Source organism: Mesocricetus auratus, unplaced genomic scaffold (genome assembly GCF_017639785.1).
Source record: "Mesocricetus auratus isolate SY011 unplaced genomic scaffold, BCM_Maur_2.0 Super-Scaffold_100004, whole genome shotgun sequence".
In the NCBI taxonomy this organism is placed as follows: Eukaryota; Metazoa; Chordata; class Mammalia; order Rodentia; family Cricetidae; genus Mesocricetus; species Mesocricetus auratus.
In genome coordinates, this window is record NW_024429189.1 from 8,836,341 (window position 1) to 8,863,164 (window position 26,824).

General features: G+C 34.4%; 1 protein-coding gene across 2 annotated transcripts in view; it reads left to right on the plus strand.

The window, feature by feature from the left end:
- The window catches only part of Spopl (speckle type BTB/POZ protein like), a 50,940-nt gene extending 24,351 nt beyond the window's left edge, over positions 1 to 26,589 (plus strand). The window contains exons 2-11 of one of the 2 annotated variants that reach the window (XM_013123326.3): positions 4,954 to 5,086; positions 5,270 to 5,391; positions 5,638 to 5,789; positions 7,189 to 7,316; positions 12,118 to 12,295; positions 12,374 to 12,429; positions 18,333 to 18,455; positions 18,957 to 19,099; positions 19,188 to 19,241; positions 22,469 to 26,589. In XM_013123326.3, coding sequence (XP_012978780.1) covers positions 5,009 to 5,086; positions 5,270 to 5,391; positions 5,638 to 5,789; positions 7,189 to 7,316; positions 12,118 to 12,295; positions 12,374 to 12,429; positions 18,333 to 18,455; positions 18,957 to 19,099; positions 19,188 to 19,241; positions 22,469 to 22,613 — 1,179 coding nt within the window. In that variant the 5' untranslated portion in view covers positions 4,954 to 5,008 and the 3' untranslated portion in view covers positions 22,614 to 26,589. Of the gene's footprint in view, positions 1 to 4,953; positions 5,087 to 5,269; positions 5,392 to 5,637; positions 5,790 to 7,188; positions 7,317 to 8,808; positions 8,906 to 12,117; positions 12,296 to 12,373; positions 12,430 to 18,332; positions 18,456 to 18,956; positions 19,100 to 19,187; positions 19,242 to 22,468 lie in introns of those variants that run through there. The other variant, XM_013123327.3, reaches the window with a different exon arrangement.
- The last annotated feature ends 235 nt before the right edge of the window (positions 26,590 to 26,824 follow it).

Consider the following 26,824-nt stretch of genomic DNA (forward strand, 5'->3'; position numbering starts at 1 on the left):
ATTTCACATATTTATAAATTCCACTTGTTATAAGGTTCTAGTTTGACTCTTAAAATCAGAGGGAAAACTTTATATGACTTAATCTTAAAATCTGTTGAATTGAGGCCGGGCGGTGGTAGCGCACACCTTTAATCCCAGCACTTGGGAGGCAGAGGCAGGCGGATCTCTATGAGTTTGAGGTCGGGCTGGACCGATAGCCTCCAAAACAATACAGAGAAACCCTGTCTCGTAAAAACCAAAAAAAAAAAATGTTGAATTGTTTTATGAACTTCATCTATTAATGGATAAAATGACTTGGTGTGATTTTATACTACTATAAAGTCATCTTGTTATGACTCAGTTCTGTATATTATATATACAGAACAGTTATTTCTTTTAAACTCAGTGCTCATCTTTGTCCCTTATTCTGGTATTTGCCTAATAAATTGATAGTTTATTATTATATTTTAACCTGTGTCTTTTGTTTGTCATCTGTAAAATTAAGACTTGAAACAATGGGTCCGTTGCATCTCTATACTTTTTAGGGGCAGCAGTATTTTAGGGTAGGAGAATAGGCCTGAAACCAGGAAAATTTGTGTTCAGTCCCTTGTCAGCTACTTACATGATTAAATATAATTTTTAAAACACTCTAAATCTTTTTCCTAGTAGTTAAGTTGAAGTTATTGCTACTAACAGCATTTCTGAAGAAAATCAGTCACAATACTTTATAAAGTGTTCAAGATGCATTTGTGCAGTAGTCTTCATACCCCTCTGTCATAGATACTTCATTTGAATAGAATCCAGACAAAAAAGCCATCCTTCCTAACCATTCAAACCTTTTCTTTAGTTTATTCTTGAGTAGACTTAGCCATTGTGAACCATGAACATTTGAGTGCTTTCAAGGATGCCCCCAGTGTCATCATTTTCAGTTTTACTTAGCTGCATGTTGATTCCTCAGTTTATCATTATGCTACATGCATGTTATGACAGGCTCTGCTTTTTTATTTCCTTATTTTATACAACCTGTGAGCACATCTAGGTTACTACGTTAGAACTGATGGCAATAATAAAAAGGGAAACAAGACAATTTAAAGAAAGATTAATTTCAAAGTTGTTCAGTTGAGATGTTCTGTAATTTTGCACACATCACTGTATTGGAACCTGTTCTTTAGCCCCTAATTTTATCCTGTTTTCCCTATCTTGTTATCTTCCATTTTTCAAGTCCTAAACAAGAATTTACCCTTGATTGCTCCTCACTTTAATTTCAGTCCATCAAAAATTTTGTTGATCATCAAAATTTTTCTTCAAAGAGAATCCTTTTCTTTCATTTTACTGTGGTATCATTATCGCTTGTCAAACTATCCTTAATATCCTCATAATTTATTTTTCAGCATCTGATCTTCTTTGTCTGTTACTAAACTGTCTTTTCTCTGAAAGTTCTTTTCAATTGCATTATTACCTAAATTACCTATATTTTTTCCTTACAATTTTGAAGTGACATCAGGAACATTTGACTACTATCTGTGTTGTCAGTATTCTTACGGGCTTTCCTGCATAAGACATTCACATTTGCTGCGCTTTTCTCCTCCCAGTTACTGGCTTTGACTTGTGTCTGATGTTATTTAATCTCCTGCTCTTCAGTTCAAATATTTTTTAGAGAAGCTATAGGGATTACACCATTCTACAATAGACTCCTTCTAGTCTAACTTAAGATTTCTCATCCATTGCATACCAATTTCTTCATTTTATTTCTTTTATTTGCTTTTATTTTATGTATTTATATTAACATTCAAACATATTAAAATTAATGTCTCCAAAGCCTGAAGAGCATATATCAGTGTCAGCTACTTAAAATATTTACAGATGAGTGAATTATAATTTGTCAGACTTCCTTATTGTATACCAAACTTTATATATCAAATGGTGCTTAATCTTTAAAAAAAATAATCTTTTAAAAAATAACATGAATATATTACCTCTATGTATTTTAAAAATAACTTATTTTATAGTTACTGTTTTATGTTACTGATTTATTTTGTTATAGTCTATTTTTTTTATGTGCTTTGGTGTTTTGCCATCAGTGTTGGGCCCCCTGGAACTGGAACTTTAGACAGTTGTAAACTGTCATGTGGGTGCTAGGAATTGACTCCAGCACATCTAGAAGAGCAGTCAGTGCTCTTTTCCACTGAGCCATCTCTCCAGCCCTTGTGATAGTCTTTTAAGCGATTGTTTTTATTACTGGGTTTGAGAAAAGGTCTTGCTGTGTAGCCCAGGCTGGCTTCACAATCACAGTCATCTTTCTTCTGCTTCTAAATGCTGTGGTTACGAGGGTTATGGGCATGTGCCACCATGCGTGGCTACCATCTCTTTTAAAACATGAGTTTCTTGTTTATATTCAAATGGGATACAATTCAGAACTGCTTTCTTATGGAGGTTGTTGTGTTCTTTTCCTCTGTCTGACTAGGAAGTAAGTTGAGGGAATTTACCTCATTCAAGAAGTAGGTGAGTATCATATACACGATTAACTTATCTAGAAATATTATTAGTTTGCCTTTTAATCATGAAAAAAGTCTGTGTGACTACCACTCATTCTGTTTTCCTTCGGTTTTAATCACCAAGGGGAAAAATGAGGCCACACTAATTGCTTTTCCCATTTTGAATTTCACAGAAATATATTTCAACGGTGATTTCTTTCTGTGTATGGTTTGATTGTTTTACTATTTGCTTGTTTTTGGAAAGAGTGAATTGGGCATTTGTAGGCCATGCCCCACGTGTTAATGTTCCCTGGCCCTTGGAAAGGATAGTGTGAATGTACCTTTGAAAACTTCATACACAGTAGACATTTATTCTTAGTATCATTTGCCATTTACAGGAAAAAGAAGCTCCTCTGATCGAGGCTAAGGAGAGCAACATTCTGTGAGCATAAACATAAGTATTTAGGAACAGTTTAATGACATGTCCCTTTAGTAAAATAAAAAAAAAAATAGGTTCATGCCTAAGGCTTATGACTTCCCCAGCCATGGGTCCTTGACCAGGTCTAGATTACCAGATACAAACTTCTAGCAGAGTGTACCCCATATCCAATCATAATGCAGTTGGCTACTCCCATACAAGCCATGCTTTTATTGAATCAGTGGGCACATCTTCCCTGGCAGGTTGCCATTGTAGCACAGAAGGTCCACAGCTGAGTAATATCCTTGATGGCTTTCCCCCCAAGCTTTCTGAATAGCAATATCTGATCTGTAAAAACTACCCAGCAGGAGAGACCTTCCAGCTTAGTTTCAACTTGGTCTTCTATAATTCCTGCCTCCGATGTGTGTGGTGTCTTCATTCAATCAATTTATAGTTGCTTCTTCAGTCAATTTACAGTTTCCTTTGATGTACAGAACCTTTTCAATTTCATGAAGTCCCATTTGTCCATCATTGGTCTTACTTATTCAGTGACCTGGATCTTGTTCAGAAAGTACTTATGTGTTGACATGTATTTTCTACTTTTCTCTGTAGCAGCATCAGGTTCTGGTCTTAGGTTAAGAGCTTTGATCCATTTGGAATTTGTATGGGTAGGATAAGGAATGATTGAGTTTCGTTTTTCTTCAGGTAGATATTTTGATTTTCTAGGAGCACTTGTTTGAGATGATCTCTTTTTTCCATTGTATACTTCTGAAACCTTTGTCGAAAGCCAGTTGGTTGTAGTTGCATGGGAGAACTTTACTAAAGTAATAGTTTTCATTACTGTTGACTGTGTTCTTCTCTTCAGTTTCCCTACTTCCCTTTCTCCTCCTTTATGCCTATGTGTTCTCACCTTTTCCCCCAACTTTTTCTTGCTCTATTGCCACCACCATCACCCCTTTACTACTTCTCCCTTTTCTCCTTTTTTTCCGTTTTCTTTGTTTTACTTTTGAGAAAGGAGACTGGAATTTGCCATATAAACTAGGCTGGCCTATTATCTCCAGTACATCTTCCTGGAATTTTCCGTGTGGATCAGGCTCTGCTTCCCTGCTCTCTACCTAGGGTTCCAGGTCTGCACAGTGGTTCCTGGACCCTGTTCATATCTCTGTTGCAGAGTTTTAAAGTGCTTACACTACTGTTCTGTAGTATTACAGAAAATTGTGTCTCTTTTAATTGAAGGATTTGCCTTTTCCCAAGTATATCCCTCCATAGGATTTATGAGATCTTTTTTTGTATCTGTTCTTAAATAAAAAGTATATTCTCATTGCTCTTACAAATTACAGTATATTCAACAACATCAACAGTGGCAGTCAGAGGAGGGGAGGAGAACAGAAGGTGAGAACACTGAAGAGATGAACGTGGTCCAACAATAACAAAATATATTGCTTTAGTTTATTATAGTTCTCCCATGTGACTAACCCAACTGATTTTTGACAGAGATTTCAGAAGTAATCATTCGAGAAAGGAGAGTGTCTCAAACTTGCTGTTCAACAACATCCAGATAGATTATTAATTATGCATCCAGATTGATTTGGTGTAGGAACATGTAACTAGAAAAGAAATACATGATTCAGTACATCTGCAAGAGAAATGCTATGGCAGAGATACAGCCTTACGACACAGCCGGGTTGTCTGAATTGTCTGCAGGCTTTTGTAGAAATCTATGCTCTTTGGTGAGAACTGACAGGTGATGACAAGTAGTCACAGTGATAACTTGCTCATGGCCCTTTGGATTTCAGAAAGTGATGGCAGAAGATGAAGCAGACATGAATGTCATTAAGTTTCTATAATGTGTTATGCTACGTGGATATTTTTGATTTGTGATATTTTGAGAAATAGTGTCATATAAATATTGAGTTTGTTTAGAATCCAAATGTTGGTTTCATTTATTAAAACTTTCTAAAATTATTTGAACACTTCATGTATTCTCTCGAATCTAAAGTAGTAATTTTCCTCAACTTTAAATATATTCTCCCTCCCAATTTTCTCATAGGTGATCAATAAATTTATTTTCTTTTCATGTAGCTAAATTACTAAAGTTCGTGGGATATTATAGGAATCTTAAACCTATAAGGTGGCCATGTCTCGGGAACCCACTCCACCTCTGCCTGGAGAGATGTCTCCTAGCCCTGTTGCAGAAAGCTGGTGCTATACACAGGTACATGACATTTCAAATGCATTTGATGGTTTTCACATAAACATTTTCTAGTCATGACAAGTATTATTGTAAAGTTGTGAAACAGTGTGGCACCATCACTAGAAAGATTAGAACGAGTATTTGACTTGTGATAAATGAGATTATTAAGTTATGAGTGTAAAAAGTGGCTTTCTGATCTCATAGGTTAAAGTAGTGAAATTTTCCTACATGTGGACTATTAATAACTTCAGTTTTTGTCGAGAAGAAATGGGTGAAGTGTTAAAGAGTTCAACATTTTCTTCTGGCCCAAATGATAAAATGAAATGGTAAGCATTATTATTATATTTTTTAACTGTAGTTTTTCTTACTTGGGGTTTATTGTTGTTGGTCCTATGGGTGTTAGTATAATTTTACGTTAAATTAGTAATTAACTCTCACAAAAATGGAAAAAAAACATGGAGTTATTACAAGAATACTGTTGTGATATTAATTTGCAGTGATTTTAGTATCACCTGTCTTTTTGTTAATGTCAAATACTAAATTCCTCTAAGTGACCTATTGTTTTATTTTAGGTGCCTGAGGGTAAACCCAAAGGGATTAGATGACGAAAGTAAAGACTACTTGTCCTTATATTTGCTTTTAGTCAGCTGCCCAAAAAGTGAGGTTCGAGCAAAATTCAAATTTTCCCTTCTGAATGCTAAAAGGGAAGAAACAAAAGCAATGGGTAAGTGATTGGCAAACTGGATGAAGAAGTCTCTTTATCTACATATGGTGACTTTACCTAGCAAAATTTTGGATTATTTTCCTCCCTCAAATTTTCGTAGTCCAAAATTTTTATCTGTTGCTATTGTATAATTTTACATCTCATATTCTAGGTAAAGTCTTTTCATAAGTTTTAGCTTCCATAGTACTTAAAATAATACTAAATTTTAACTGCTGCATGCCCTAAAATGACATTTCACTGGTCACTTGGAAAAATAGTTACTGCTAAAACAGGGTTGCTGGTATAATGTCATTAGAAATTTTCTCTTCCCCTACCTTCTTGCTGGACAATAATACAGAGGAGGTGGAATGGCCTCCTACTTATTTTTTTTTAAACCAGGTAACTAACACTAAATGAAAGAAAATCATTCGACTTTTATTATATTCAGAGCTTGTTAACCCTAGTGGCAATGCTTTACTTCAGAAATTCATAATAGAAGAATGTTAGAGAATATTTATAATGTGTTTAATAGGCCATACTGAATTGTAAATACTTTCTAGAAGTGACTCAAAAAACCAGTTAACTTCATTTCATACACACACACTTTTTTAATATTTGCTTTTCCATATTACGTGACATTTAAAATAGACTACTTTAGTCAATTTACATCCTGAGTGTAGATAATAATATGTAATGAATATTTTCTGCTGAGAATCTTGTGTATTTCACAGTATGCAATTGAACACCAGGATGTTTGAAACATCTTAGGTATTTATCAAAATCTTTCATAAAATCTTGGGCATGGTAAGAGGCCTTTTCGCATTCTCACCAATTTGAAGTTTCCTGTAATTCATCAAACTTAAATCAATAGGATGGGTTCACTAGCAGAGCTTAAAAGATTTCTTATGACCTGGAGCACCTAGCTTTAAAGGGAGAAAGAAGAAATAAGATATTTTCTAACAAAGTTTTGTTGACTACTTATGTCTTTGCTAATTTTTAAAAAATGTATTTCATTTAATGGCAGGGCGTATGTATGTGTGAAAGAGAGAGACACAGAGAGACAGAGAGAGAGAGAGAGAGAGAGAGAGAGAGAGAGAGAGAGAGAGAGAGAGAGAGAGAGAGAGAGAGAGAGAGAGAGAGAGAGAGAGAGAGATGCGTCTTTTCTTTCTGGCGGACTTGATGGCTTAGCTTAAGATAGTCAGAGGTCTTAATTTAAGTTCATTGACTGTGAACAAACTTTTGAGCAATGATAGTGGTTCGATTCCTCTTGACACATTTCTTCAGATACCTTATTTACACACATGGGTAATGCATCATAGTGGATAGTGTCTTTATGTCCTGTACATCTATATTTCTTTACCATTAAGAAAAAGAAAGTATCTCTGATACTCGTTTTACTTCAACTTCTGTTTTCTACCAGAAAGCCAAAGAGCTTATCGATTTGTACAGGGAAAGGACTGGGGATTCAAAAAATTCATTAGAAGGGATTTTTTGCTTGATGAAGCCAATGGTCTCTTACCAGATGACAAGCTTACATTATTCTGTGAGGTGGGTATGTTTTTACTAATAAAGAATTCCATAGTTTATTGGTGATGTGGCAAAAGTATGAACTAGATTAATATTGAATAATTAAAATTAAAGTGATTGGTATATTACATGGGTTCTTTTGTAAATTCAACAGAAAAAGCTGACTAAAAGCATCTTACAAATTATTGTGGTATTTTATATTTTTATTATATCTCTAGTTTTTTTGCATAGTTATACCTATCACATACTAAATCATTCTTATTGAAGAAGCTGGATATATATGTTTTTGTTGTGTTTATTACTTTCTTCATTCTAAGTAACTCTGATATAGCTAATCAGGTTTTTAGGTTAATAAGATTCAAATTTATTACTTATAGTTTGTTAGTTTGAATGAAAAAGCATGTGGAAAAAAATGGGAAACATCCTAGTCCTTCAAGCTATTGGATTAACATAGTCAGTAGGTGCTAATATTCTAAGAAACTAATCTGAGGTTTAATGATATGCCCATATATTTTGGCAAACATACATGCTTAATGTCTACCCATGAAATATTGTTTTGAAAATTATGAGTATTTCCTCTACCAGGAATTTACTCTTATGATTTGTACTAACTTCAGGTTTTGGTTTGCTTCTGTCATTTTTATCATTGGGTACATTTATTTATATAAAATCATGAGATTCATTTTTGGAGTAAACCCAAGAATTATATTTTCAAAATTATCAGCTGTATGTCATTGTATTGTATGTTACTGAAGTATGTTTTAGAATTGAAATAGCACCACCAAAAAATACTTGCATAAATTAATAACAAAATTCATTTGTTATTAATACACTTATTTGGTTAGTTTCTCATCATTTCAAGGGGAAAAAACTGAAGCATTTGTCTGCAGTAAGCAGATATTTCAGTAGTATTTTAAGTAGATAGCAGATTATATTGTTTAAGTTTTTGCCATTAATGCACACTCTTTCAGAAGTTTACAATTTACCTTAATTTGAAATGTTTGTTTTTTAACTATCATCTTAGAATTTAATTGATCTTTAAAGATTATTTGAGTAATGTATTAAGAAAAAAAAAACCCAAACAACAACCTGACAGTCTTGAGTAGTGAGTCTTTTTTAGAAAATAATCTAAATAATCTGCATTATAAAACTGAAATAGTGTTTGTTAATAGATAATTTCCTGGGTATACGTACTGGAACCTAGACAATCAATAAATTCAGTATTAAGGCTGAAATTAATTTTAGGATTATTCAAGTATGCTTTTGTGAAGTTTGTTTGGTATCCATATGTGAAATAATGCATCTGGTGACTCACAGAATGTATTATGACACATTTTTAAGTTGGTAATGATCAGAACCCATTTTTAGAACTTGAAATGTGCCTTTCACTACCCCAGACATTATCTTTTGGACACTATCTTTAGCATAGATGGGCAAAAATCACCTTTAAACAGCATTCTTTGTGCCCTCCATCATTCTTCCACTCCTCTCATGGATGCCCTTCCTTCTACAGCATCTCCAACACTGCTTGCAGAAGAGGAGGAAGCATTGCACTGCCCTCCCTAAGGAACTGGCACCTCCCCCTCCACTGCAAGTGGTGCTGTAGACAGGTAAGGCAGCTGGGTGCTACCCTTTTGATGCAAGACATAGCTTAGTCTTGCAGTCTATGTAGTGGCTCAAGTGGCAAGAGTTAGATAAGAATTTCTAACAGTGTAAACAGTTCTGCTTCCTTTCTCCAAAGTGATACAACAAACAAGAATTGAGCATAAATTCGAGAAAGGGAACACTGGTCAGAGTCACTCATCTGTATATGTATAGCTAAAACATATGAGAAGCTTTTCATAAAGCTAAGCTCATTCTTAAGGACATACTAGAAGAAAACATTTTCCTTTTGATGAGGTATCAGATTGACTTGACTGTTTAAAACACTTATGGTAATGAGTGGAAGATGGGTTTTATTTTCTGAGCTCTTAGCTATGAGAAATGAAAACTTAACTACCCTGTTGCTATCACCAGAACTTTGAAGACAGTATATTGAAAGCCTCAAACTCAAATTATTATCTCCCTTTACTAGGAGATACATAAAAGCTGAACTTTTCAAGGTTTCTGCCTTTGCAATGAGTAGAGAGTTTAAGCAAATAGTTGATTAGAGAGACAGCATTGTAATTCTTTGTGATTTTAGGATGGTTTTGTAGGGTTCAGGTTTTTCAGAGTTAGAGCCAGTACCGTCTTCACTCCCAAGAAGACAAGAATCAGATTTGTTAGCTAGATGCACGTTCAGTTATACCCCTCAAATGTTCATCTTCATTTAAGCTATATCCGTAGTGTTAATCAGTAGCAAGTTAGCAAGAGAACTATCCGGTGTGTTAAGTCAGCAGGAAATCTCAGCCTTCTTCCTGAATTTTTCTCTCTAGGTTCCATAAATAAAGTTGTTCATTACCTGTTCTCAATATTTTTATCATCTCAAATTATAGATATCAAAACAATGAACCCACCACTTCTCAATTTTAATTAGGTGATTAATTTCCATCTGAATTGAAATGTGTGGTTGCTTTGATAGCACTAGGTAGGTATGAGAGGAATACAAGTCCTTTAAATTATGATTGTTTATACAGAATGCAGCTGTGCTTCACAAATGTGATGAAAATGTTTGTTTTCTTTCACTGTCATTTATGTGTTTATTTATTTATTCATTTATTGTGTGTTTTCCAAGTTTTTATATTAAATATATTATCTTGGGGCCCAGGAGCTGATTCAGTAGGTAAAATCACTTGCCACGCACATGCCTGATGACCAGAACCCACGGAAAAAGCCAAACGTGCCAAAGCAAGTACCTGTAATCCATCACTGCTATGGCAATGGAGTGTCTGAGACAGGAGAATCAGATAGACACTTGTGGTGTAGCTCGATATAACATGACAGCAACAAGACAGAAAACCTCAGAAACAACGTGGAAGGAGAAAACTGACATCTCAAAGATTTCCTCTGACCTCCACATTGGTCGTATGACACTTGTACATTTGCAGCACACACATGCACAGGCACATGCAGGAATATATTATCTTGAATTAGATAGAGACAACACATGGAATTTAAGATACCATACGTTTTTATAACTACTAGGGAATTTATGGAGGTTGATAAACAGTTTCAGTTCCCTCTACCCAAAAATCTCAAGAATAATGCTTAACATACATAGTTGAATATTTCATATACTAAAAAATGATTCTCAAATAAATCCTGAGTATTTATTTACATCAGCATATTCCATTTGTGTATCATTGACTTTCGATACATAGTAAAATAGATCAATCAAGACCAGGGAAGTATTTTCTTCTCTTTGAAGTTACTGAAATTTTAGAGAATTTGAATGATGAAAGTCTTAAGGTAAAACCTTTATTGATGGCTTTGTATACATAATATTTTGACTCTCGTATTTATAATACCATCTCATAAGATTATTATTGTAATAAATAGTTGTGATCATGATTGTTATAAGGAAATATAAACACCAGGACTAATCCTCTCTGCTTGCCCAGTGTTACAATTATGCTGGGTACCGTAGTTGTTTTTTTTCCACATGGGTGCTGAGATAAAATTCTGGTCCTCATGTTTGTCCGCAGGCAGTTTACCAACTAAGCCATCTCTGAAGCCCAGTGTGTATCCTTTAATTTTACATTCATGACATGAATTCATTTATCTGTTGCTTTATAACAAATGTTCCCAATATTTAGCACTCAAAAACATAACTAATATAGCATATGTAATTAATTTTTGAAGATTGTTCATTTGCTCTGAATTATTGTTAGTTGAAGTACTTCTTTTTTTGTTCTTGTTTATTGTAATATGAAATTTCCCATGTAATGTAATGGAGTGCTTTCTTTTAAAGATAATGTGAAAATTACAAGATTTGATTCAATAAACAATGATCTTTAATGGAGTCTACATAAAAGCAGTGTCACAGTTATCCCAACTTATCATTTCCCAGATAAATGAAGTGTCTGCTAATTGAAACAAAGTACATTTATATTGAACTTGCTTTTGACTTTCCACAAAATATTGTGAACTTTGATAATTGCAGTCACTTTTGTGGGAATTCTTGTACTTAAATCAAGTTTAGCAGATATTTACATCAATTCTACTGATATTGAGATTTCTAGGAATAATAATTAAGCTCCAAAATTTCTTTTATATTTGTGTCAGAGTTTTGCATCTATGTCTCCGTACCATCAGAGTGTCTGGTGCCCAGGCAGGCCAGAAAACAGTGTTGAATCCCATGGGATTACAAATCTTTGATAACTCCCATATCAGTGCTGGAAATCAAACCTAGGTTCTTTGGAAAAGGAGGCAGTACTCTTAACTCTTGAGCCATTTCTCCTGCCACAATTTTCCAATTTTATATGATAATAGCTTTATGTTTCTGAAAACCATACAAGTAGTATGTGCAATAAAAGTGAAATGTTAATAGGTATGAACTATAAGTGAAGAACAACAACAAAAATTCCTCTGCAAAACTCTCAACTTGTCAAGTGTGATCATATTGTGGAGTTTCTACTAGGAAATAATTTTGTGATTGGGATAATTGAGCTTTTCAATCAACTGATAAATCATTTGTTTACAAACAGTGTCACCATCAAAAAAGATTAGGTCATTTTTAAGTTTCTATGCTATTTCTCTCACATTAACTTGTTTTGGAGGGTACTAGGATTTTTTATCAGCAGTACATTGAATTAACCAGGGTATTTTAAATTAAAAAAAAATCGAGTAACTGATCATTTAGAATACTGTGTGAAAATGTTTTCCTTGTTGTCTTCTTTGTTAGGTGAGTGTGGTTCAAGATTCAGTAAATGTATCAGGACATACTAACACAAACACTCTGAAGGTGCCAGAATGTCGATTAGCAGAAGACTTAGGAAATCTCTGGGAAAACACAAGATTTACAGATTGCTGCTTTTTTGTGAGAGGAAAAGAATTCAAAGCTCATAAGTCTGTGCTTGCAGGTATCTTCTCCTTTGGATAATATAATATTTTGTTAAGTAGATTTGTGCATCAAATAATAGTGTTTATTCTTGTTGCAGCTCGATCCCCAGTTTTTAATGCAATGTTTGAACATGAGATGGAAGAATGCAAAAAGGTAAATGTTGTTAAAAGGCTTTTTATTATTTAGTTTGTATATATGAAGAATGAGAGAATGTACATATTAAAATATCTGTTCATATTCTTGTTCTCAAGGCATAACAGAGAAAAACTTTAATGTGTTCTGAAATAAACCAATAGGTGCCTTTCAATGTGAATGCTTACTGAACATTCTAAATAACAGCTATTTTGATGCTCTGATTGCTAGAGTGCTTGCCTCCATGCAGAAAGTCTTGGGTTTCATCTCTAGTGAGAAAGAGGGAGACAAAGGAGCCACACTGGCAATATTGTTTGGTAACTTCTGGCTTCTGTGGCTCATTTGGTGGCGTGACACCTCTAAAAATAAAATGCACGCATGCATGTGTATATGCACATATATCTTAAAAGTGTTTTTAAGTAATTACAAAATGTATTTCTGTGGCTTTTTCAAACATCCATAGGGCGACTTATTCCCCCTTTTCCTCTTACCCTCTCTACCTCTCTTCAGTTTAAAACCTCCTGTATTTTTCCTGTGTTTACTGCTGGTTCCTCCTTTAGAGTCCCAGACATCATGGTTAATTTTTACATCTCTGTTTTATGAGGATGTACTCACCCCTTAAGGTTTGTAGGTAGGAACTATAGATAAGAGACAACATACAAGAACCCAGTCTTTTTGGGTCTGTATGTTCACTTGATTGTTTCTGTTGCTGTGTAGAAGCATTTTAATTTCATGAGTTCCCATTTTTCTTGATATTAATTCCTGAGCAGATAGAGGCCTATTCCAGAAGGCATTTCCTTTCTCCTATGTCCTAAATCTTTTGTTTTCTTCTAGTATTCTCAGATTTTAATATTTGACATCAAGGTCTTTGAATCTTTTGGAGTTTATTTTTGTAAAGAGTAGTAGACACAATTCTAAATTTCATTCTGCATTTGAACATCCAGTTTTTGTGACGCCATTTTTTGAAGATGCACCAGTGTATGTTCTTATCATCTTTACCAAATATCAGATGACTGTAGTTACATGCCCTTGTGTTTGTGTTTTGTATTTTGTCCTACTGATCTGAATGTGTTGGTATCGCATTGTTTATATTACTATGGCATGTTATTACTGAAATCTGAAATGGTAATCCCTTCAGTAGTGTCCACTTTTGTCAGGATTGCTTTGGCTGTCCTCGGTCTTTTGTCATTCTTCATGTATTTTAGGGTTTTTAAAAGTATTTCTGAGAGGAATAAAGATTCCATTAATATGTAAATTACTTTTGGCAGAATGGCCATTTTTGCAATATGAATTCTACCAACTCATGAGCATGGGAGGTATTTTTCTCTTATCTAGTGTCTTCTTCAGTCAGTTTCTATAGGAATCTCAAGTTTTCATTGCAGCAACCTTTTCCCTGCTTAATTAGATTATTCCTAGGAACTTACTTTTCTTTGAGGCTGTGAATGGGAACATGCCCATGATCTTGTTAAGTGTGTTTATTGTTAGTATGTAGGAAGGAAGGCTTCAGATTTAAGTTAGTTTTGGATCCTATTGCTTTGCTGAAACAGTTGCTTTCTGCTCTTTCTGAATAATGTAGAAACTTAGAACTATAAAATTTTCTCTTCAAACAGTTTACAATGGATCTCAGAGGTTTTGTTGTATTCTTTACATTTTCGCTTAATTCTGTATATATTTAAAGTGTCTTTCTTGATTACTTTGTTTTTTATCACAATTGTATTATTTCATTTCCGTGAGTTTTATAATTACTCCACGAGTTTTATAATTGTTCGCTGTTGGTATTGAATTTTATTCCATTTAGTTAGATTTGATACACAGGGTTATTTTAGTTTTTCTAAACTTGTTGAGCTTTGTTCTCTGTCCCAGTTTGTGGTCTGTTTCAGAGATACTTCCTTGGACTGTTAAGTAGAATGCATGTTCTTTTGGGCTGGGATAGAATGTTCTGTAGACATCTGTTAAGTTCATTTGATGTGGGATACCATCTAGTTTTTAGTTCTCTTGTTTTGTTTTGTTTTTTGTCCAGCTGACCTTCCTATTAGAGAAAATGGGGTATTAAAATCACCTAATAGGCTAATATTAGCCTTTGTCTTTAATTTCAGTAATACACTTTTTATGAAGTTGGGTGCACAAGTATTTTATGAACATGTTTAGCATAGGAGTATTGACTTAGATTTGAAATACATTGTCCATTTTTATTTCTAATGATTAATTTTTGTTTATAACCCTAGTATTCGTTATATGGGTGGCATGAATTATTTTAGTCTATTTAATTCACGGAAAGTGTTGCCTTATCTATTACAGTTAGTACTCTATGTTGACATCTGTGGTCTTTTAGACCTTGGGGAGTACATTGCTCCACGCTTCTAGCTTTTAAAGTTTCCATTAGGAAACAGCTTTCAGTCAGATGGACTTTTCTTGTGGCTCATTTTTATCTCTTGCAGCATGCAGTATTCTTCCTTTGTTTTGTATATTTAATTTTTTAAAAATGAGAGAGTTTCTTTTCTTATCCAGTCTATTTGGTGTTCTGTGTGCTGCTTACATCTGTGTGGTTAAGCCTTTCCTCAGTTTTTAAAAATCTGATCTATGACACTAATCAAGGGTTCTTCTGAGTCATCTATGCCCATAATTGAAGATTTGGCCTTTTCCTGGTGTTCCACAATACCTTATATTCCTTTCCTGATTTTCTTTTTAATACGTAGTTTTTGCTTTTGTTTTTCTAATTTTTTTACTTTATCTTGGATGTTTATATTCTACCTTCTGTTTTATCCATTCTTATTGTAAGACCCCCCTCCTACCCTCATGAGTTTTCTAACTGGGTTGTTGAGATTTTCAATTCAATTCCATCTTCATTTCAGCTTCAGTTCTCTTCAATAATTCTGTCTCCTTGCTGAATTCCATCTTCAAATCCTGAATAGTCTTCGCTATTTTGTTCAGTTATGTCTTTGTGTTTTTTTAGTATTCAATCATCTATTGCTATTCTCTATAAGTTCATTGATAAGATTTGTTTATTCTTTGGTTGATTTATTAAATTTTTTGAATTATTTGGTAAAGTTTATGGCTTTTCCTTAAGTTTTGTGAAGTTTTTCTAGCTAATGTTTTTAGAGCTGGTAGATGTGTGGGTACAGAATAGTGTCTTGATCATTTACATTGTTTGTGATTTTGAGAGGAGACCTGGGCATATGGACTTCTTTGATTAGTTTTGTGCCTGGTATGGGATTCTAGATTGCTTCTGTTGAATAGAAGTTTGATTTTGATTTTGTTGGTATCCACATTTTGTTGCTTGAGATCCAGTTTTCATACTTTCTAGGTCAGTCTCCATACGCTCAGTGTTGGTTTTGAATTGGAAGAATGGGGTTGATTACTGTTGAGTGATAAGAAAGCATGCAGTTAGAACAAATGGCTCATTATGGTTGGTATAGAATGGAAACTGCTGCCTCAGCTCTACCTGGAATTGTGTTGGCATAAGTGGGCTAGGTTTTTTATTTTCACCAGACTAGGTCAGCATACAGGTTGTATGCCTGATTCTAGGCCTGAAGTTTGGAGATGGCGTGGACAGACCTGGTTTCCATGACTGAACATGATCTGCTGGCACACAAATATGTTCTCAGCTAGTCATGGAGGTTGGATGTAGTGCAAGTTGTTGAGAGCCTAGGGCTCTTACCAGACTGGACAGGTTTACATGATGTGTAACCTGGAGTAAGCCTGGAGGTAGATTATGATGACATTTTTTTTTCCTGGTTAGTCCTGGGAGTTGGCAGGCCATAGGCTGGCTAGGGATAAAGAGATAGATAGGGGAGTATAAGGACAGGCCATGCATGGAAGAGAACATGTTTCAGGGCTGGGGAGATGCTTAACTGCTGAGTGAGCAGTCAGGACTAAAATACTTGCACTCAGGTAACAAATAACAGTCTAATGTCCAAGAAGAGGAGCACTGAGAGAGGGGACAACTTGAAAACTAAAACAAAACAGGAAAAAATGCAGAGCATGAATAGTGGGATAGCAGAATGTCCTGCATTCATCTTGGGTATCACAAAAATAAGGGATAGCTGCAAGGTGATAGGATGCAAGGTAGAAAGAGACTAGCTCTAGAACCACAGTCTCAGGTCATTTCCTGACTTCACAGAGCAGTGTGGTGTGGGGGCAAATGTCAACATTCTCTTCGCCCCAGAAGGAAACCTGGGGTTGGGGCTGATTGATGTCTCAGCATACTTCCTGACCTGAAATGTTGATGGAGCCAGGGTAGGTGTGATGTCTTAGGTTCCCTGACTTCCCATTATACTCTGGGGTAGAGTCTGAAGTGTTAGTGTGCTTCCTAACCTCAGAGGGTGGCCAGGGTGGAGTCCAAAGCCTCCCATAGACTCCCAGACTTCACATGGTGACAGGCTGAGGTCTGAAGTGTCAACCCATGCCTTATGTGGAGAGAAGTGACCAGTGAACTGTGAGGTGCTCAACAGTTAGGACAATTACACAAGATTTGTCTTTCAAGTATGCCTCATTTATTCATATAAACATTCCTTATGATAGCATATTAATTTAAAAATGAAACAGACATATCACCAAGTAAGGAACTGGGAAGAAAATGTTGTTGTGGGATTCCACTTGGGAATCTTCTCCAATGAGGATGTTTCAGAAGCTTGGAGACTCAACCCTTATCCATAGTGAAAAGGCTGGGAGGATGGCACTGGTGGAGGTCCCAGGAGGTCCTTAAGAGCATAGGCAAATGCTGTATTAATTGACTTGCAGGCATATGTGAGCCCAGCAACACCCAGATGTTGGATGACACTAGAAGTTCAATGTTCACTGAAGCCAGAGCCACAGAGTCTCACATCTTCTTGCAAATGAGTATCAACATAGGCTAGAGAAACCTTTCTTTGCAGCATAGTAGTGGGATCCCAGGGACCACTCTCATGGTTTCAATTTTTGAATCATTTCATTGAATGGTAGCTTTGCTCACTTAGGGCTCACAGCTGACTGCTGGTTTACCTCATATCACCACCACCTTGGGATTAGTTTATTAGCATCTCAAAGTTTGTCCTGTGCTATGTATTAATCTGAACTGTCTTCTGAAGCCTGGCTCTATTAGAGCTGCCTAGGGGCAAGTTTGTCTAAACTTGTATAACACGTATAACAAGTCACACTAAATTGTTTTTAAGTTACACAAACTGATTTCACTTACATTCCTAACACCTTGACTTCACAAAAATGACCCAAAATGGTTTCTGAGATATTGACACTTGCTTCCTTATCCTAGAAGAGAATTGGATATAAGGCTGCAAAATATAAAAGCAATTGGTCTTGCTTGAACTGGAGTCTGCCTCAAATAAGAACAGAAGGACCAATAAATAATATTACATGGCGTTTTGCAAAAGCAAGTGTTTTCAGCTAGTGAGCTCTCATCAAAATTACATACAGACTGTTCTTTCAATTGACAACGGTGAATAGAATTTGTAGTTATAGGGTTTATGTATTATATTAGGTTCTAATTCAACCAGGGAAAAGCCAATAAGTGTTCTCTGAAACTGTGACCAAAGACTGACCGCAGATGAATTTTATTTGGGGTACAATATTTTATTTGTCACTTTTAATTGTGGTAATACTTAACATGTCTCATATCCATGTATTTACTTTCTGGCTGATAATAGCTCTTACCAAAAAAATTTTAAAAAATATGCTTTCATTCTTATAATTACCTCTACTGTGGTTTGGATGACTACGTTACTACAGATTTACTGAACTTTATTTTAAAATGGAGTTTGGTCATATTAATATATGTTTTTAACTGACAAAGATTCATGTGGATTCACATGTGTACCTGTTTGTGTGTGTGTGTGTTATTTTCAGTAATAGAATTGAGTGAAAACAAATAAACCCTGTAGATTCACTTATATGTACCTGTTCCTAATTTTTTGTATTATTTTCTGTAATAGAATCGAGTGGAAATAAATGATTTAGACCCTGAGGTTTTTAAAGAAATGATGAGATTCGTTTATACAGGAAAAGCACCAAATCTTGATAAAATGGCTGACAACTTGTTGGCAGCTGCAGACAAAGTAAGTATAGGGTTTTAAAGGACCAAAAAAGAAACAAACAAAACCAAAATGCAACCCCTCAACCTTGACATTTATAGAAACTATCATACATAAAAACTACAAATAACTTTTGACATAACTTAATTTGTGCTATTTGTAGATAGCGTGAAGAGTTTTATGAAATAGCATACATGAAGTATAATGCTATGAAAACAAAATTGTCTAAAAGAGCAACATGATAGCAAAGTATGAGGAACATTTGTTCATGGAAGATAAAATCACAAGCTTAATAATTTCTAGGGTAAATACAACATATAGCTGCATATAAAACAAATTAGTATTTCTCCTAAATGCATTCATTTACATTTTCTTCATAAGCTAAAGCAACAGCTTATTGATTTAAAATAACATTAGTTCAAAGAAAATTTTCTTGGACTTCATCTGCTAAGCTACAAATATCAGGTACTTACATCCTAAGCAACTGGAGTAAATGTTTAATGATTGTGTTTTTCTTTTGGGTAGTATGCACTGGAACGGCTGAAGGTCATGTGTGAAGAAGCTTTGTGTAGTAGCCTCTCAGTAGAAAATGTTGCTGACACCCTTGTCCTTGCAGATTTGCACAGTGCAGAACAGTTGAAAGCCCAGGCAATAGACTTTATTAATAGGTAAGCTATACTTGCATTTCATCGATATAACACCCTTAACACTTTTCCACTGGGCTTTTCTTAACCCCTTTTTAAATCTTAAATGCAGGTGCAGTGTACTTCGACAACTTGGGTGTAAGGATGGGAAAAACTGGAATAACAAGTAAGATGACATTACTTTTAGTCTACATTAGTTCAATGAATTGTCTGTATAGCTTTTTGCTCATGAACAATAAGTGTGGCCACTGATGAAGCTAGCTGTCTGTTATTTAAAGTAATATTTTGACTACTATTAGTAGATTCCTTGTAGATTGGCCTTTCATACAAACTGGGATGGTGCTTTGAATTTCTTCAATACATGTACTTATTTCACATAATATACAGCTGAGTGCAGGTATTATAAGGTTGCTAGGAATCTGGCCTCTGTCCCTTCAGAAGACATTAAGGAAGGCTACATGCTCAAGATTTGCCTTGGAAGTCTCTAATTTTGTTGTTCTTGTTGACTTTGGTAATGCTTATTGATTGAAACCTGGATTTCACATGCTATACAGGGACTCTACCACAGAGCTACCTGAATCTTAACCCTTTTTGACATTTAATTTTGAGGCAAGTGCTTGGTAAGTTTTCTAGGATAGCTTCAAATTGATTCTTCCTGACCCTCGTCTCTCAGATAGTGAGAATTACAGACTAGGACTTCACACGTCCAGGAAACTCATTTATTTTTATTTCTTTATTGATCTTATTGGTTTGCTTGCTTTTAAGTCTAGGTCTTGCTGTGTATTCCAGACTGTCATCAAACTCAGAGACTTCCTGCTCTACCATAAGTGCTAACTCAGTACTATTTAGAACAGCCAGACACTTCGCAATATACATTAAGCTGACTAAAGTTGTAGAGCATGTCATTTGCTAAGAGATTGGATCATTGGCAAACCCCGCTGATTCTAGATCTTTATATACAAAGTATTGGAAGTAATTTTCTACCTTTTTCCTTCTCTTATTTTAGAGTATTCTTTGTAATTGTTTGAAATAACAACAGTAAGAAATGATAAGGTTTCTTATAAAGTTTTGATGAGTTTTACCTATAAACCGCTAAATTTTACTACTTTTGAAAATTATCATAAGTTGACATACTGAGCTACAAGCCACTATGGGATGTCTATAACAAAACACATTATTGTATGTGAACGGGGGATGGTTGATAAAAGAAAATTTAAAAGGCTGCAGTATTAAGGACAATTGTTCACTTCTTTCCATTGCATTTATCCATTGGTTTCATATTAGTTTGTAAATTTTGATATGTAAAAGTAAAGCATTTTACTGCTTTTAAATCTGTGGGAGTCCTGTTTACTGACCAGTGCCACAGAGTTAACAGGGTGTGAATTTAACATTGTGCATTAGTAGCAATGGCTCACTTTGATCCTTATTACATAGATTTAGTTTTAGTTTTTTAAGATTTATTTACTCTGTTGAGAAAATACATCATATAACTTTTCTTCTATTAAAATATGAGATAATTTTACACTTTTGTGTTATATGGGCAGACATTCAATAAATACCTGTTAAATCAGTAAAATAAAAGGTTAAAGTAAATTAATGAATGGCAATGTGATCCTAAACAACTAGTTAAAATTTTAAACAATTATGGCATGGTAGTGATGCAGGGCATAGAATATTGTTTTGTTGATATCATCTACTATTTAGTTCACTAAACTTAACTTTCATTATATTTCAAGCACTTTTCTAAGGTACTACATGTAAAATGACATTTGATGAATTGTTTTTGTTTTTAAGAAATAGATAAAATTGAGATAGATATTTTATTTTAAAATGGTGATGATAGACAAGGATATGTACAGGTACTTGACTAAGCCCTGGAATTCAGGAATAGCTTCACAGATCAGGCTGAACTTCATTTCAAAACATGAATAAGAGGGAGCAGAAGTAATAAAAAGGAAATAGCAGACATGATAGACTGAAAGGGATTACATGAAACAATCCATAGCTGTGTTTAGAGGTATATAGTTATTTGTTTATTGAGTTTGCAGAACACTCTTTCTCAGTAAAGAGTTTATAGTGTAAGCATAGCAGATGTTTTCCCTCTATACAAGTAGTTTATGGTGTACAGCAGATTGATTAAACAAGTAATTGCAATGAATTAGGGAATCTAGTTTCATTTATATTACAGGAAAGCAGAATAAGGGTGTGTGAAGTAGGTGGATAACAAATAAAAGCTAGAGAAAGCAAGCAAAGATCAGATCCTGAAAACCATGTAGCATTAGACCTGTTGACAATGAAGTGAAGAGCAATGATTCTCCAGTAATGGTTACAGCCGCTGATTGAACACGATAGGGCTTCCATTCTTAGCAGGTTGATGGATGGGAACCGGAAAGTTGGAGTAATTTGGGAAACAAGGTTCGATTCAGGTAAATAGAAGGTACAGAGGAGAGAAGTAAAGGATAAAGAACTAATGTGACTCTGATTGCTCATTGAGAGCACGTTGTATATATAGGACACAGTAAATGAAATAGTAGCTGAGTATTTGGAACATAGAAGTGGAAATGAAAAGCAATAAAGAAGATGGAACCACATGTCTCATTTTTAAAATTTAAATGTAGGGAAAGGAAAAAGTAGAGTACAGTATAATAAAGTCATATTCCAGTCACTACAGCAGCTTTATAGAAGCTGCAGTAAGAGAAACAACATGTAAGATTAAGGACAAATTAGAAGGATTTGAAATGATTATAAGGTTTAACTTATGGGTTTTTTGGTGACTTTGGGAATTAAAATGGGACTTTTATGCTTAGAGGGCTGGTTCTAGGATGACTCCCAGATACTTTAATTACAGGGCAAAGGTGAAAGCTTCAGCCAAAATGAAGGACAAACAATTTGAGACTTAAGGAGAAAGATGATGAGTTCTCATGTCATAGTGCTGAGTTCGTGAGACTTGAGGCTCATTCACAAGTAAGGAGCAAATGATTGATGGTTAATCTTGTAGGGAAGCAATAGGATTTAACTTATCAGTAACTAACTACTGGCTGCAAATATTAGAAATGTGACAAATAGATAAGATAAAATGCAGAATCTAGTAAAAGAAGAGTGTAAATGGAAAATTGGAACTCTAGAGAAAAACCTGTAAGAGGTAAGAAGGAAAAATAGGTCATCGAGTACTTGCAATAGTGAGGAGAGCTATGAGAACAACTGCACATGTACCAGGGTTCAAACTTGCAGAACCATTCTTTCAGTTTTGACCAAAAAAGTTCAAATGAATGTATGGAAAGAGGTAGAGCACTATCTAAAATTTCAAAATCCACAAATTAAAAACAGAAACTGATAACAATGTGTTTGACAAGTGTTCTTTTAGTAAACATCACTTAATATCTTCTTTTTCAGTCAAGCAACTGACATCATGGAAACATCGGGGTGGAAGTCCATGATTCAGTCTCACCCTCATTTAGTGGCAGAAGCCTTCCGAGCACTAGCCTCTGCACAGTGTCCACAGTTTGGGATTCCACGCAAACGGCTAAAGCAGTCTTGAGTCTTCCATGGACAGTAGGAAAATTGATTGCCTTTACTCCCCAGGTCCAGAAGAATTCCAATACAAACCATAAGCAACAGTTGTTTCTGTCTCTTGTCCACAGAACAGAAGCTAGAAAAGCATATTGCTTGCTTTCAGGTGGATAAATTTATGGTTTATACTTCAGCTTTAAATCAGACTGATTAATTCACTTTAAGGCCTTAAATTATCTTCAGTGACTTCTCTTCTTCGTATAGTAGTTTAATTTTTTTTATTGTGCCTTGTCAGTTTGCCAAGGCTATGCAGGATTGCACTAGCTCCACAATGCAGTAATATTGATAACTGAAGATACTGAGTTTTAAAAGGATCTTCCATTATTTTGAAAACAAAAGAATTTTATAGGTTTTGTTCTATGCAATCTCCAAATTTAAAACTAGGTTCTCCTGGATTTGGAGATTGCCAGAGGTGGCTCTAGTCTCAGTTCTGTTGACACTAAAGAGCCTGTAAATGATGGCCATATACTGCTCAGATTAATTTATTTTTCATTTTATGGGGCAGATAAGCAATGAGTTGGCCTAAACTTTTCGTAAAATTTTTGGTGTTTATCTGTATATTAACTGCTCAAGAAACTGGTTTATGTTCATTTTCAATGATTGAGAAATGATTTGAAGTTGAGATTCCAGTTAAAGAAAGCATGTTTTTTCCTAATGTTTTAAATTTATAATGACTTACATTTGAAAGAATAATTCAGTAGATGTTAAAGTCAGGATGACCAAATGTACATTTCATGAGTGGGCCAATTAAGAAAGATACACACACACACACACACACACACACACACACACACACACTTTTAATGTGTAATTTTTATATGATGAATGGTACATATATATTTTCTTCCTTTTGAGGGGATTAATAAGGTATAATTATGTTTTAGCATTTAAAATTTATATGACACACGGAGCCAACTTGGATGTTTGTGATAATAGATAAAAATATCCTTGGTTATAGATAAATTGATTTGGATTTCAAATAGTCATTATTGGATTTATTACTGTTTTATCACACCTTGGAAAAGGCACCTAACACCAAATGAGTCCTGTACAATCAGCTTCCTCTTAAACAATGGGTGGATAATATTTGCCTGTGGGAGATGCATGGGAAAGTGGAGAACCCTCTGAAAATGTACAATACAGTCACTCTAGGAAACTTTATTTCCCCTTGTTCTCTCCTTGGTGGCTCAGTTACGAACTAACTGTAGATTGATGGAATTTTGCATAATGTGAACAGGATAAGTGATATTAACTGTTTTTCATGAGCCAGTTCTTTATTATGAGTTTAGCTTTAAACACACGAATGTTTTGAAGTTGATAGCTGTTGTGAGATATGTTCTGATTCATTGTCCTACAGAAGCAGAAGTGATCAGTGTCAGATCATACATGACTGAAGCATGATAGTGTGCTTCCTAGGTAAAGACAGAGCATGTTACTGGAAAAAAAAAGGTGCATATGCCTATAGTTTGCATATATATCTTTATCCCCAGATTGCAATTTTGTCTAATTTGTTTATTTAGTCTTAAAATTCAAGACAAAATATTAAGCTTATGGTTTTAAAATAGACTTTATTTTTATTATAGCTTTATTGGATATTAGCTGAAGCAATCCTACATACATTGCTAAAATACTATCAAATAAGCATAGTTCTCAAGAACAAAGATTATTTTTAAATATTTGAGTTGTGAGTTTTTGTTGTATTGAGTTAAAATGGAATGAATTATATGTGATGGAAGAAAAGTTTACCAGACAATGGGCTTCACCTTGTATTAGGGAATCATGACAAGGAAAAATTCCCTTAATTTCATCATGATTTGAAGCCTATTACATTAACATTATACAATTTTAAAACAGGCACGCACATGCACACACATACACACACACTTATATACATACATACACATTTATATACTTTTAATACAAAATTTTTCCCATGTTCTTATTGAAAACAGTTTCCACTGAGCTGTGGAATAATACATTGTCAAAATATCACAAAAAACACTGGTCTATATATCACACATTGTTAACTGATTCCATCAATTTGGTCTACATTTCTAAACACAGTGAAATCAGTAGTAATACCTGATTTTATTATATACAATGACCATTATTAATGTTTATTGATAATCTTAAGGATTTTCTTATATGTTTGTTTTTATTTTGCTAACATATTCTCTACCCAAAAAGTCAGACACTGAGCTCTAAAAATATCAGTGTTACCTAAAATGCCCACTTTTCTGATGACACAGTACCCACCATTATACTCACAGAATCATACAATGTTTTATTTTTATGTATATTTTAGTAGTATAGGTTCTTGAGTCAGTGATAAAAGGCTATTAATATATTCTTATTGCAGAGCATACCTACTTCCCCCAGTTTTAAACTATATAAAACTTGGTCCAAATAGGTACGGATTCAATTCAATCTCTGCCTTTTAAGTTACCAGTTTGCTCCTATTACCCTCCAATCACCTAAAGAAAGCTCTCCTCAGAGCACAAGGAATGGTTTTAAATATTACAGTTAAAAAAGGTAGCCATTGGAAAACTGTTCTTTAGACTGAGATTTAGAAACACTGTTATTTGTGCCTTTTTCATTTGTTACTTTTAATGTGTTTTGATATTTGGAGCACAAATATGAAGGTGCCATAACATGGCTTGCTGATGTTACCTCCTTAAATACTTCTGTGTCACTGTCTTCAAATAGTTATGGAGAACCTTGAATGAAATGTGGTCATTTGTGAGGTATGTATGTGTTTGTGTCTATATTCCCTTGAGTGTGTGTAATATGTTTAAGACTGAATTTACAAAAATAGGAATTAATTAAATATGCTGAAAGTTCAGATTAATTGATCTATCTCATCTAAGTGTGCTTTGTTTGAGAAGACAATGGATTGCCAGAAGACAGTGGAATCCTCAAAAATGTGACCAGCATTCTGCATGATAAAATAGGAAAACAGTGCTGTTTTAGGATATCAAATATAATTAAGTTTTAAACTAATTGCTTTGAATATCTTAAAAGTGTCATGATCATTATTGTTTTATTTTTTAACTAGATCTAATTGAAAATTTAAATTGTCAAATATCAATTCCCCCATTTATAATTTCTTATATAAATTCTAAGTCGAATATTTTTTATTTAAAGTTAGAGATAAGGGCTTTGAGAGTGGTTCAGTGATAGAGTACTTATCAACATTTGTGATTCCTAGGTTGGATCCATAGCACCACCAAAACACACCAAAAAACGGAAAGTCAAAGATAGTATTCATTGTTAGAAAAAATGCAGCAAAGAGTTCTGTAAGTTTTATGAAAATCCAACCAGCAAGATTTAGTAAAAGCCACATTCATGAAGAGGTAAACTAACCTGACTTGGACATGCCTAGTGTTAGGTGGGTGGATGAGTGAGTTGTTTCAGTGTTCTCAGAGTATAAATACAGCACTTTCAGCACACATGAGAGTATTTTGTAAACCTTTTTATATAGAGATTGTGAGCTCCAGTTTAAGTGTTCATGAAATGATGTAAATGTTAGGTCTAGCTGAACAAATACTGAGTGCCTCAAATGCAAGACTTCTTCACTAGGAATGAAATCACACTGTATCTTCTGATGTTGTATGTGAACTTTATGTCTAAGAAGGAATACTTATATTTAAATATTTTCCTGTTAGTAAAGCTTATTGTATACTATAATATAGCTAATTTTGCATTGCTTAAAAATGAAGTTGAGCCCATTTATGGAAATAAAGTTCTGCTAAAATTATTTAATTATTAGTTCTGAAGGAAGTTGACTTCAAGATTCAGATATATAAACATTTAACTTTTTGGCCTTTATTTAATCAATTGGTGTTTTATGATGACATACATATTTGTGTCTTGATGTTGGAATTAGATTTTGTGTTTCAGCACGTTGAGTTTAAATAAAATTGTTATTACTTATTCAGAATTAATTTGGTTGTTTGGGTTTATTTGATTTCTCAAAATGTCTGCTTTAGTGTACTGCTTTAACATGAAAATTTAAATTTCATATACCATTTGTATTCTACACAGGGAAGTTTGTATTTTTGACAGTTTTACGTGTTTAATGCTATTAAAAGGCAGGCATAGGCAGCATATTCCTAAACCAATTCACCGAGAGTAACAAAGTGCTTAATAATTGTGGTCATGGTGTCAGAACGACACCAT